A 13046-nucleotide genomic window follows, 5' to 3' on the forward strand; every position below is an offset into this window, starting at 1 on the left:
GTCCACTGTACATGAAGCACATGCTGCTAGTGTTGCATTGATTGGAGAGAGGTTTATAAGGAGGATAATAATGAATGATGTCGAAGAGATCATAGTTGCATAATGACCGAAATTTTGGTTGGCCAAGTGCTTGACTGTCTACTAGAGTTTGTTCCTGTGGCTCTGTGATACCTTCGATTGGCTGAAACCACTCTGTTCGAGCTTGTACTCAGCTTATCAACTTTTAGGTCTATTATGCATCCACACAGATTGAAGTTCCTGCAGAATGTTGAATTAATCATCCTTGTATTATTCCATCAAGAATCTAAATGGTAACTGTTAGGTTTTTGATGTTGATGATATTTCAGAAGGACCAAACAGAAGCTACCACCATATATGACCAAGGAAAAGACATCAGATACATGGAACTGCTAGTGACAGCTTTGAGCCTGATGAGGCTTTTCTTTTGTGGTCATTTAGCTACTATATATGCATCTCTAATTCCAAATACGTATGTCCAAAATTGTCAAGTATACATGCCTGGATATATGTATGGCATTGCAATATATATCCACAATCTTTATTTATTGGTGGCATGAAGTGCCAACATTGACGAAGCCACCACAAATGGAGGGTGCATGCACAGATTTATCTTACTTGCCAAAAACAATGAGAAAACAGGTATACAACTCATCTACTGGTTGATGTTCTTCTTTGCATATATTTCCACCATTCCAAGGAACCTTCTATCTTGCCAAGTCATGCAGCAACTGAGCTCCCATCAGGTTCCTGTAACGAAGGTTCTCTGCCTCCCCATCCAAAATGGAGAATTGAGCCTGTTGGTCGCCATCAATGGTCTCTCTGGAGAAGAGAAGTGAGGGCTGAGAGTTCGGCAGCAGAGAGAAGCTCATGCCTCCCCCATTGTGCTGCTGGAGACCCAACGTTAAGGACACACCAGCCCTCGAGTTATCACTGCTGCGGCTGTTGTAGAAGTCCAAGTCGCCAACCACACCAAAATCCTGGTGGTGAGTGCTGCTGATCAGATCGTTCCTTTGATGGCCGTGGTGGCCGCTGTTGATGATGGAGGAGAGCGATTCGGAGTCGACGAGTAGCTGCGCCGGCAAGGGTTTCTGGTCGAAGCTGAGGTTGGAGTTGGGGTTGTCACTGTCTTCAGGTCCATTCGCTGCTTGGTTAGACTGGTTATCCAGCTCCTTCGTCTCTTCCAGGTACATCTCCTCAACCATTGGCTTCCACAGCCTCACCCTTGCATTTATGAACCAATTGGAGACCTGTGGGTCAAACAATTGGAATTGGAGTGGTTCCAAATCACAAATGATCAAACAATATAACACAGCTATCTGCACTTCTTCATGTAGAACACAGAATTCAACAATGGTTACCTGGCTTCTTGACAATCCAGTTTGCCTGGCTAAGATGTGCTTATCAACATCATTTGGATACCTGATGCAGAAAGATAGTTAATAGTGATCTGATGCAAGGTTTTTTGTGTTTAGATGGTCAGCTAACTTCTCTGTCACAAGCTAATTATTTATAGTTTATTACTGTCCTAACAAGGGTTGTGGGAGATGCAAGAGAAGGCATGTCTACCTAATTGGTACAACAACAGCTCCCACACATACATGCAAACACATTCTGATAAATATGTATCAGAATCAATGTTAGGTTCTAAGGTTTTCTTTTCATACAACTTGTATATTGTTGCACAAGTGATAGGTTTCAAGTTCACGTGTGAAGCTCACGTTCGAGTTCGGTTTCTCGTGACTAAATTTGTATTGATACGTTGCAGCAATGGGGAGAGGAGAAGAGAAGAGCTTACGGGTGGAGAAAATGCTCGAAGAGCCAAGCGCGCAGAATGGAGACGGCGCGTTCGGGAAGGCCTCGCTGAGGCCGCCATGGGGGCTGCTCCATCATCCCCTGCTGAAACGCCTTCTGCTGCCGTATGCACTTGTCGAGCAGCTTGAGCCTCGGCGTCTCGCCCCGCGTCGTCCCCGCGGCGGTCGGATCCTTCTCCCCCATTGCCTTCTTGGCTGCGTGAATCTGACCTACTATCCCATCCCTCAAACACCTAAAGTGCCTCGACATGGCCCTATGTGCCAACGCCGAATACACTCTCGCTGCTTCTTTCCCAGCCACAGCCTCGAACGACGCTGTTACAGTCCTCATCTGCTCGCAGTATTTTCTGTATCTCTTGTCTACCTGAATTGAAAGCATGCAGAACTCAATCACACAGTACGTGATGGTTCATCCTGGTTCATGACACACTGCACTGGCATGTAATTATTCTCTTACGTAAAAATAAGGATAAATATAGCTGTAAGTGGTTTAATAGAAACAGCTTAGCAACTACAGTAGGGATAGTACTTCGGAGAAATGTGGGATCCATTTAGTGAGTGGGATGGAAGAAGTGGTAGGTCAGGTGTCCACGTAGAGAAAGGATTAGAGTCTCCCAAAAGCAATTGGTGGAGCACAAACTGCAAGTCTGCCCCTAAATCCTGTGCAGAAGCATTCCAAGCAGATTGTTCTACAGTCCCACATATGAATCTCAGAGATCTCAAAGTTTCCAACAAATTAAGTGGAAGATTAACTACATCCATGATAACTCAAATATCAAGATCATGAATTTTCAGGAAAGAGGTAAGGCAGGGAAGATTGGAAGAAAGAATTGACCTCCGCTATCATGGACGATAGCTTAGCTTTTATCTTTTGGAGCTCCAGAAGGTCCATGGAGTGTAAGGATTGATTCCATGAAGAAGAGAGAGAAGCCTTTTCTTCATCCTCGAGGCTTGTCTTGTTAGGCCTCCTCTTGGAACTGATCTCCCCTCTGAGACTGCAGAACTCACTCAGCAGCTCCTGAGCTGGTCTCAGGAACTTCGAGTTCCTTAACTGAAGCGGCTGCTGTGGATGGAAACCCACCCGGCCATCCTGCACGAAGAGCTGCTGCTGTTGTTGAAGGTATGCTGATCCTATCTGCAACCTATCTCCGGGAACGCACTGTTGCGGAGGTTGAGGTACGGCCACTGCATCTGAGTGCCTGGCGTTGAGGAAGGGAACGGAGACCCTTCCTTCCCACGGGAACAGAGACCCCAAAGAGGGGTCGTCCACCGGCCACGGGCTCGCCGAGGGTCGATGCTTGTTTGATGCTTCAGGAAAGTCTCGGGGAAGGAAGCCTCCGGCGAGGCGAGAGCTTTGTTGCTTGGAAGGGACCCCGAGCGTCTCCATCCCGGCTTGGACGCCCAAGAGCTCGTGGTGGTGATCGAAGCCCTGCATCGTGGCGTCGACACCGGTGGAGAATTCACCGTAGTGGGACTGATGGGCCATCACACAGAAGCTCTGGGATGACGACTCCCTCAAGAGCATATGCAGCAGCTACTCCTGCGGAAACCAGAAAAGAAACAGTTCAATGAACCCTCACATCAGATATGAAAACTGAGCATGAGTGGCTTATCCTTCGCATGGGTTCGGAAGCATCTAAAAGTTAAGGGATCAAGAAGATGATGAAAGGAAAAGAGAGATGGAAAAAGGTAGGCTAGTAGTTGGCCAATTGGTGGGGAAGATCTTTGGTCCTTTTAACTATTGAGATAAACACCAACTTTTCCTTGCTTTTGTTAATGGCCTTAACACTCCCAATAGAATTCTACTGTCTCCGTGGCCACAAACCCTACCTCTCCAAAGAAGTTCTTCTCTTCGACTGTCTTCTTTACTGCCACATCTTCTCTCAGCTCCTTCCCATGGCCTTCAGCCGGAGAAAACACAGAAATCTAGAGAGAAAGGAGTGAAGAACATGAACAGCAGCAACGAAGATAGGATTGAAGGAAGTGGAAGAGAGGGGACGAGGATGTGGTCCTCTCTACCCAACTAATCCCCATTAAAAGGAGTACTGAAGGAGACTAGAGCTCATGGGACCGCAGGCTCATCTCAGGCCACTCTCAACCCCCACCCCCCTTCCTTCTCCTCCACTTGTATTATTCTCATGTTTCTACCCTATGGCCATATTATTCTACCCCCTGTGCTCTTGTTTTTGTCATCTTTTTTTGTAGCTTAGTTCCAAGTGGTCTTGCTATTAAGTCACAGATCCCAAATTGGAACTTCTAATCTCTGATAGTAACATGTCAACAAGTCTCCTATGCTTTTGATTTTCTCAACATTTTTACTTGGAAATTAGATACTAGATTATTTTTTTCACCTTTGGATCTTCCATCCAATTGGCATCATCATCACTTCACTTCTCTTTGAACAGCCATGGCGAGAGAGAGAGAGAGAGAGAGCTCTGATTTGGTAACTCCTCTTACGTCCCTTTGCATGTGTAGCTTTTAAGTAAGGGTGAAAAGAAGCACATGTGATTTGTCACAATCCATGCGTGCTGCGTATTGCACACGTCTCTTCGTTTTCGTGGGATGACCCCACACATTCCTCCCCGTTGCTGAGCTCGTCAAATCGTTTCGAGTGCATGGGTTCCATCTACACCAATTTTTTTTTTCCTTTTAATATCTGAAATAATGTGCTTACTTTGTCAATTATCCAATATTATAATACCCACACACATAATAAAACTTTGATTGTATCATTTATCTTTTGTCTTAATTGATAGCATGATGTCTGAGTAATTCACCGTATTAAAAGTGTTCGACCTTTAATCGGATCACAAACTTTAGTTCCTATTGATTATTTCTTTTCTTCTATTCATATTTAATTGAGAGGAAGAGAATACTTTCAAAATAAATACAAATTTAAAGCTCAATAGATAAATAGTATATTAGATAGTTGATACTAGATTAACATAGTTCGATATTTTTTGGAAAAAAATTAAATTCTTTATTATATAAGATTAATTATAAAAGTCTTGAGTTATCTTTACTCAAATATATTCTCTCGTAAAGAATTTATATATTTGTTTTTATCACATTTATAAATTGTATTTTTCACAAGGTATTTTTCTTTTTTATTTTCTTCCTATCAAGACGTAAAGATATATATGATATTTACATAATGATCAAATCTTAATTTTTATAATTTTTTTCATGTTAATTTATTATCGTATTAGGATTTTTTATCCTCTTAGACGATGATTTTAGAAATTTTAAAACTATTATCCATCTCTAAATATTTTATTTTATTTTTTACTTCGACTACTGTTAGTGCGAGATACACAGTGATAGATGTAGATGATTAGAGCAAGACGATGTGTATTCAGACATTAAAATTATATTGTATTGTGCATGAGTTGTGTTTATAGTGTTTATAGTGCTGTTCATTGAACATAATTCCTCTCTCTCTCTCTCTCTCTCTCTCTCTCTCTATGTCTCCATGTCTCCCAAGGAAAAAGATGACAAGGGTGTGTTGGTCCTATCAACGTAATTAAGAAAGAGGAACATGGGTTGCTGTAGTAATTAGCGACAGCGTGAATGTTACAAAGCCTTTTGAGAAGACTTGTGTTCATATCAACTAATGTATCTTTCAAGGGGTCAAGCACTCACATGATCCATCGCCAACGCCACCTCCTCAAATCTTATCTCTTTTACAACGTACAATGTTGAACGTTTGCAGTCCCCTTCCTGAGATGTGATTCACAACTATGGAAGGAGAACTTAATATCAAAATATAAAATCTTAAAAGGCAATATAAATAAAACAAATTAAGAGTATAGGATTTGCATTTAGATTCTTCACTATGTCAGAATAATGAACTACAAAAAACTATGACTTTCTTTAGTTAAATCCTCGCATGTAAATCTTACTTCTTTAGATTTGTTAAAGAGAAGATTAGATTAGGATGATCACTCATAATTTTTTCTCTACACATCTTCATCAAGTATTCGATATGATCAATACTCAACCCAATCAAAACTTGATAAGTGGAGCCCAATTAATTATACCTCTCATATCAACATGAGGCTGAGGAGAGGATGTTCGTCGGAGTATTGATTACTCAGAATATTTCTCTCACAAATAGTAGCTTTTTAAGTATGGTTTGGAGCCCTACTCTTGCTTTCTTTTGGACAAAAGTATACTTACTGTTGGATGTGTTAGTGATTATAATTACTATCAGTTCTGATAAGGAATACTTATCATCAAGAATTCCTATATCATAATTTTCTTTTATATTATATCATATTGGTGATGGTTTAGATGTCCATTATTCATAGATCAAATAATGTAGCAAATATTTCTCACATTATAATTAGTGGTCTTCTTATGTTCATCTGACCAATGGAAAATAAACACGTCATCATTTTTTTTTATGTCTTTACATATTTAGTACCACCATTACTGGTTTTTATTACATCAAAATTCTAAAAAGCAATACCTTTCTTACTCGTTGATTATCTACCCAATCGCGTACCTGAACTGACAGGGGGGGGGGGGGTTTCAGGAAGGGGGCCACCTGGGACATGTTGGCTCGCGACGTTTGATGACGCAGAGGGTTTAGTTGTTTGCTTTTCGGGAAATTACGTCAGCAATTACCCGAGTTCCACCCGAGTCGTGGGTCCCGCGTGGTAGCAGGCGACAAGTAATCCCCGGTATTAAGGCGGTCCTGCCCGAGTCCGACGCACCGGTTTCCGTCTGTCGCACTCGACCTCAACCGGAGAACGCGCCATCGCCAATGGCCGCCGACGGTAACTACCCAGCCCTCGTTCGATCCGTACGAAACCCTAATTTGATCTTTTTCCCGCTTCAAATATCTGTTTTCGTATTCCTTCGTCTCTCTAAATCTCTCCCTCGAATTCGACACCGGAGACAGAAACCGGCTGCTGATGAAAGAGAAGACCTCCTCATCCAAGGCGAGTTCAATCGGTTGATATTATGGGACCCTAATCGTTGTTCTCTTTCTTCCTGATTCTTGATTTTGCTTGTCAATCGGGCTCTTCATATGTTGGAAGAGGAAGACTTCCATGACTATGGCAGTGATTTCCACGAGGATTCCCAATGGTACTCGATTTGTGCTAAGTAACCGATTTCTTTCGGTGGATTTACCGATTATATTCCTGGTGATGATTGTAGAGTTCTTGTTTGGGTAAGGCGAGAGGGAGATTAAGAAGATGGATTTTACCCAGCCGGAGCTGAAGTCGGATCACGTGAACAGGCCGCTTTGGGCCTGTGCCGATGACCGTATCTTTTTGCAAACCTTCTTCCCTCTCTACAAGCAAGCCTATGATTACCTCGTTGCCGTCACAGAGCCTGTCTGCAGACATTGTGGTTTCGTTTTAAACCCCATTATTCCTTTTCTTTCTTTTGCTTTCAAAGTTATTTGTGCGTCTTCGATAATGTGATCTTTGTGTGCAGGCATGAATATAATTTGACGCCGCACACACTGTGTGCTGCGGTTTCAGTTGGTCTGAAAATTGAGACCATCATCAGTGTTCTGAACAAGCTGTTAGAAAACGAAGTTGCCACCTGGGGTGATTGACTCTTCGTCCATCAGAGTCGACCGCCAACTATGGCAAAGTTAAGCTCGTTCTGAAAAAGACTTGGAATTTCGTTGAGCCACCATTTCCAGAGGTAATTTTTGTCAGCCTTTGAAGTTCTGTTACATTCTTTGCTTCCTTTTAGTATGGCTCACTGTTTTTTCTTGTCATTGGTGATGGGAACTGTAAATTTTTGAATGCAGGTATTGAAGCAATTGCTTAAGGTGATGTCATATCAAAGGCACGGATTAACTCTGAGGTATTTAATATTCCTTTTCCGTCTTTTAGGTTTGAAAAGAAGCCTACACATGAATTTGGTCAATTATGTCAATGCCTAGGTTGTTCCTTATTTCTTTAGAAAGCACACCTGCATGTTGCTCTGATGCCAGTTAAAAATAACCATATTCAAATATGATTTTATTGATTCATTTTTTCTGTTAGGCATGAACAAAACCAATTTCTTGCAATGATATCATCAGATGCAAGAAGTGTACACTTTGTCAATCTTGCCAGATTCCTAAGGCATTTTATAAGGGCTTTTTTTTTTTTTTTTTTTTTTCTGAGTGCTTGTTTGATGCATTTCTTTACATTGTTCCCATTTGCAGTACCTTTAAACTTGACTTTTTGTTATAGAATTTAATCATTAGTTAAAATTTCTTGCTTCCATTATGTTGCGATGAAAATTTCTTTTGTTTCTACTAGGACGATTCTCACGATGCTGATACATTCACAATTAGCAAATCTGTGTATGAAATACGAGGTGGTCATGAGGACTTACTGAATGGGGCTATGTTAGCTGCTGCAGCTGAAGAGAAAGAAACTCATTTGAAATAGAACCTTCCCAGCTGCAATAGAAAATCTCATGCCACAATGTCTGAATTCGCAGGTAGAAAATGTCAAGCAACATTGCTTGCTTAATGGACTAAACTATCCTATCCTCCAGCGGTATGATTTTCGCAATGATACAGCTAGTCATTTATGTCTTTAAAACTTGATTGAACTTTTTAAGTATTAATTGACTTCCAGTGAGTCATTTTTCTGTTCAAAAATTGATTGAGCAATTTTAAACTATTCTATGCTCGAGTAGTTTGATTTTCAAAATGATACAGTGAGTCATTGTCTGTTTAGAACTTGATTGAGCTTTCTAAGTAGGAAATTGACTTCCAGCGAGTCATATTTTTGTTTAAAAGTTGATTGAGAATTTTAGTTATTAAATTGAAGTTCTGAAATGTTACAGTCAAAATTTTCATTTTCATTTTCTGGTTAGACCTTGATTAAGAGAGTTGTGCAAACACTCTTGTAGTGTCATAATAGCTTGGTTTAGAAGTTCTTGGCACGGAATTTAGTTTTCTTCTTCTTTACTGTCCGGCTTCTCTAAATATGGTATTCCTTTACAAAAGTCTAGCAGACCATCATGACATACCTATGTGTTTGCCTAGGTGATGCAGCAAAGTTCAGTAATTTATTCAAATACTAAAAAATGGTCTAAAGGCATACATGAAAACTCTTTTTTCCAGAAATGCATGACATCCACGTCGGGTCTTGCAGTTTTGGCTTTTAGCAGTAGTTTGTTGCATAGTTGATAAAAACAGGGTCAAATAATTATGATGCTGCATTAGGAACAGATGCTATTGGTTACATCTTCATTTCTTGCTTTAGTTAATTATAAGAACAAGAAGTAAGATAAGAATTTACATCTACAAGATATCAATACTGTTAACTTGAGTGTATTTCACAGAGGAATATATTGTACTGTTAGTTTCTCTTCTTCTGTAAGTCTCACATTTGAGCATAATTAATTTCCATAAATCAATTTGCTTCATTGTCTACGGATATCTCATTATTTGCTAGAAGTGCAAATTTCTCGACTCTGGTTACAGGATTAGGTATTCTAGTAGCTTCATTGAGGGAGATCATTGTGCTGTGGAAATAATTTCTTCTATGTCAGGCTCTCCTTTTCCTTGTTTTAAATAGGTAATATTATGGTTCTCATGCCACATAACTAATGGAGCAAAATTTTCTTGTTCCAGGTAGACCCTGATTTGAATATAGAATTGAAACCTCAAGCATGGGCATGCTGCCATATCTGATTGATACACTGGATAATATATGTTCACCATAGTCAAAGTCTATTTTTTATGGATTAGAATGTTGAGCAGTTAGAAATGATATATACAAGATGTTTACTGTTACTGAGATAAGATGTTGAGATGGATGTGTGTTGTTACTATAAGAAGATTGGTTTGCAAATAATTCCACACAAACAATAGAAAGCTTTGAGCGAGTATGGTCAAGATGAGGGAAAACTACTTAAATGGGTATAAACATGTATAAGGAGAGCTATAGATTTACTGGCCGAATGAGATGAGTTAATTAGGATTAGTATCTCTTGTTGGATCAGTAATATTTGCCTCAATTAAGCTCAAAAAGTCCATGTATTTGAGCACAACTGGTTTGGACAATGGGGCTTCTTATTGTTGTACTTGAAGGTTGTCCTACTTGGCTTTTTCAGTTCACAAGATGGTTTCTGTAGTTGGGCATAGTAAAAATGGATTTCTTTCCATTAAAAAGTTTTTAGACCCTGTTTGTGTAGAATGATTTTATGCATAATCCTAGACTAGCCATGATCTTGAAAGTTCTCGTGCATTGACTAAGGAGGTTGACTTTTATATTATGGACACATCATTATTGCAAATTATGGTTGTTAAGAACTTTTCTTTATATGCAAATGTTATATCATTTTTTGCAGCTAGACCTAATCTTAAGAGTAAAAAGAAAAAAGGGTTGTATTAGGTGGCTAATAGCTGGTGTAAATTTGTCACATCAGAGAAACTCTACCTTTAACAAATACATGTTAGGGTACGTTATCCCAGAGAAGTAAAATCATCACTGTTCAAATTCTTAAAAAGAATTATTTGGTTTTTGTTGGGTTAGGACGTCATCATCTGGAAATGAGCCTTGCCACAATATGCAGTGCATGACTAATGGATCCATTATGATTTTGGACCGCATCAGGCAAGGAAGTCAAGAGCAAGCTAACATTGGCAACTTGGAATAGGAATTCTTACATGCAAGGAACTAGAATTAGGAGACATGCTGTTTTCAAGAGGAAAACATAATTTGCTTACAAACACTTTGTGGGCAGAAAAATGATTAAGAGAACCAGAACTACCATAAAGTTGGACTTGGTAAACAGGAAAGGAAAATATAAGTGGAGAAAATGTTCTGCAGGTTTACAGGAGATGTAGAAGAGTAATTCTTATTAAAATTTGTTTAAGGAGAAATGGTACCTAATAGTGTTTCAGCGTGTTGTCAATTAGAGATGGATTTTTAAATTTGCACATTTTTGGAAATTTAGACGACTTAAATTAAGGGCCCAAAAACAGTGAGAAATATTAAGTGCATGGAAGTAATAAAAAAAAATATATAAAAAAGGATGTGATATATGATTCAGGATTGGGTGGAAACACAGAGTTACATGCAAAGGCTAATGTTATACATGAATAACCTAGAGTTCCCTACATTGATTAAAAGATTAAAGTTGAGAAATATTAAAAGAACAAACAAGAATTGGTTGGAGACATTAAGAAATAATAGTTACATTTCTCTCAACAAAGCTCAACAGTAGGTGGTCCATGTGGCCGGCTTTAAACAGCTGGGAGCAATGACTTATTATTGTTTAGTTATGATTGCCATCTTAGACAAATACTTACGAAATTTTATCTCAGGATTTAGTGTAGTCGACATAATTATCAAGTTATTGGAGATATTTATGATAACACCATAACAGTTTTCTTCTCTAAGAATGATAAATACTCTAGTAGTTCTAAATATATTAAGATAAAATATTTAATGATTAGAAAAAGAGTTCAATAATAATAAGTGTCAATTGAGAACCTAAACACCACTTTTATAAGTGTTTAAAGAATATATTTTTAGAAAGAAGCTTTTGAGCAGGATGATGATGTATATTTAAGTGGATATTATTATTGATATTATTTATTTATTTAATTAAAATTATTTATTTTTGATATCTTATTTATATTTATATATATGAATATGATAACAAGATTATTTTGATAAGATACATTACATGAGTCATTGTGATTTATATTAATAAATTAATAGTGTTGTGATATATAGATATACAATCGTTGTAACTCGTATTGATAGTAAAACTTAATATAGTATTATTATGTTTATTAGACTAATTAATTTATTTTATAAAATTCATGCATACATGTAAAATAATTTTTAAAACTTTTGATTTTTAATTTATTAAGATTGTTTTCAAATAAAATTTTATCTTATTTATTTTGATTTTAATTTTTTTATATTATACTAATTAAGAAACTTAGTGGGAGAACATTAGATTATGTGATCTTATTTAATTATGTAAGATATATTATAGATATGATTGAATTCTAATTACACTAATAGAAATGAAGTTTAACCATGATAGGATTCTCTTAAAGGAGATGATCTTGATGAGATGGATTCTCATAATTACATATTGTAGATTATTTTTTTTTTGTCTATAACTATATTATAAATCTTCTTTTATCACATTTTAGATCCTATTCCATCATCGCTTATAATAATCCCGTGAAAGAATAGGAAGATTAGATAGAGATCAATAGGTATGTACATCTAAATTTTAATTTACAATTATTTGATCTCACCTCTTGCTTTTGACATTAAAATTTTTTTATATAATAAAAATATGATTATAATTTTTTATGTTTGCAGGGATCTAACGTTTCCATCAACGAGAACAGTGCACATGACTTTTGAATTGCGTTGCCGTATGTACATAGGATTCTTGATATAGATTTTCGAAGCACTACTCTTGTGTGTTGCGTTGCCGTGCTTCTGCTGTGTTTTGTATAATTTCGTACGTTGAGCGCAACATAAACCAACGGTTCGCCCCCTCGACCCCGCTGCTATGATGATTCTATCATCTAGGTTGTTATTTTACCGTATGTCCCTATAGCAACGGTGTTGCAATATACTAATCACGGATTACTCTCTTGCCAAACGTGCTATTTCCTTGGTTTTTTTAATGTGAAAGAAACAAAATCATGCTTCTAATGAAAAGCAAATTAATCGATCTCCTCGTGGAACACCTCCCGATCCTCTCAGATTTTATCCTATAGACTTCACGACACGATCCCACCGCTCGAGTGCAAACACGTAAGCGATTGCCAAGATTCTCTACATCCAGTATTGTTTATGCTATCGCACCTGACCAAGATCATCCAGAACAAAGAAAAGTCCACTGATTTGGTGCCCCTCAGAAGACGTCCAGAATTGGCAAAACCAAAGTTGGGAAAGAACAAGAAAAAAAATTACATCACCACCTCCCGGAAGACTTTAACTTTATCAACATTAAAACCACTTCTTTGTTGTGTTCGCCGAGAATTCCGCTGGATGCGTGAGACGTGGAACCAAGGTAGTACATCTCCGTGCTAGGCGCTTTAAAGCCTTAGGGACCCAACCTGAACCGCGAGACGGGTTATCCTCGTTCCACCGTTCAACATATGGAACCCATCATGGTCGAAGAAATCAATGCGCATCACGAACTTTGGTGTCGCCGATACTAAATGATCTGAGGGTCTCTTAAAAAGCAATTCTCCTCTACCAC

The 13046-nt window shown here is 38.3% G+C and overlaps 1 protein-coding gene and 1 long non-coding RNA gene across 3 annotated transcripts; one reads left to right on the forward strand and one right to left on the reverse strand.

The window, feature by feature from the left end:
• Positions 1–460: 460 nt before the first annotated feature.
• LOC135597785 (homeobox protein BEL1 homolog) lies at positions 461–3935 on the reverse strand. The gene is made up of 5 exons (XM_065091258.1): positions 3663–3935; positions 2668–3372; positions 1817–2196; positions 1380–1440; positions 461–1268 (listed from the first exon to the last, which is right to left on the reverse strand). Exons 2-5 carry the CDS (start codon positions 3355–3357, stop codon positions 726–728), a joined length of 1674 nt encoding a protein of 557 aa, XP_064947330.1. The 5' UTR covers positions 3358–3372; positions 3663–3935; the 3' UTR covers positions 461–725.
• Positions 3936–6541: 2606 nt separating this feature from the next.
• LOC135612497 (uncharacterized) lies at positions 6542–11364 on the forward strand. 2 transcript variants are annotated; one of them, XR_010486986.1, is made up of 6 exons: positions 6542–6613; positions 6739–6926; positions 6999–7193; positions 7281–7496; positions 7606–7661; positions 8105–11363. It is a non-coding gene; the product is annotated as an uncharacterized LOC135612497 (long non-coding RNA). The 2 variants fall into 2 exon arrangements; XR_010486987.1 differs by having other exon boundaries at positions 6552–6639; positions 8105–11364.
• The last annotated feature ends 1682 nt before the right edge of the window (positions 11365–13046 follow it).

Source organism: Musa acuminata, chromosome BXJ1-2 (assembly GCF_036884655.1).
Source record: "Musa acuminata AAA Group cultivar baxijiao chromosome BXJ1-2, Cavendish_Baxijiao_AAA, whole genome shotgun sequence".
NCBI lineage: Eukaryota > Viridiplantae > Streptophyta > Magnoliopsida > Zingiberales > Musaceae > Musa > Musa acuminata.

Bases quoted from the DNA above. Each gene is read 5' to 3' on its own strand.
- LOC135597785 (XM_065091258.1), bottom strand. From the start codon at position 3,357: ATGCTCTTGAGGGAGTCGTCATCCCAGAGCTTCTGTGTGATGGCCCAT. The intron at 2,197-2,667 runs GTCAATTCTTTC...CTTTCAATTCAG, and splicing joins TATCGTCCATGATAGCGGAG to GTAGACAAGAGATACAGAAA. The intron at 1,441-1,816 runs GTAAGCTCTTCT...TTTCTGCATCAG, and splicing joins TTCGAGCATTTTCTCCACCC to GTATCCAAATGATGTTGATA.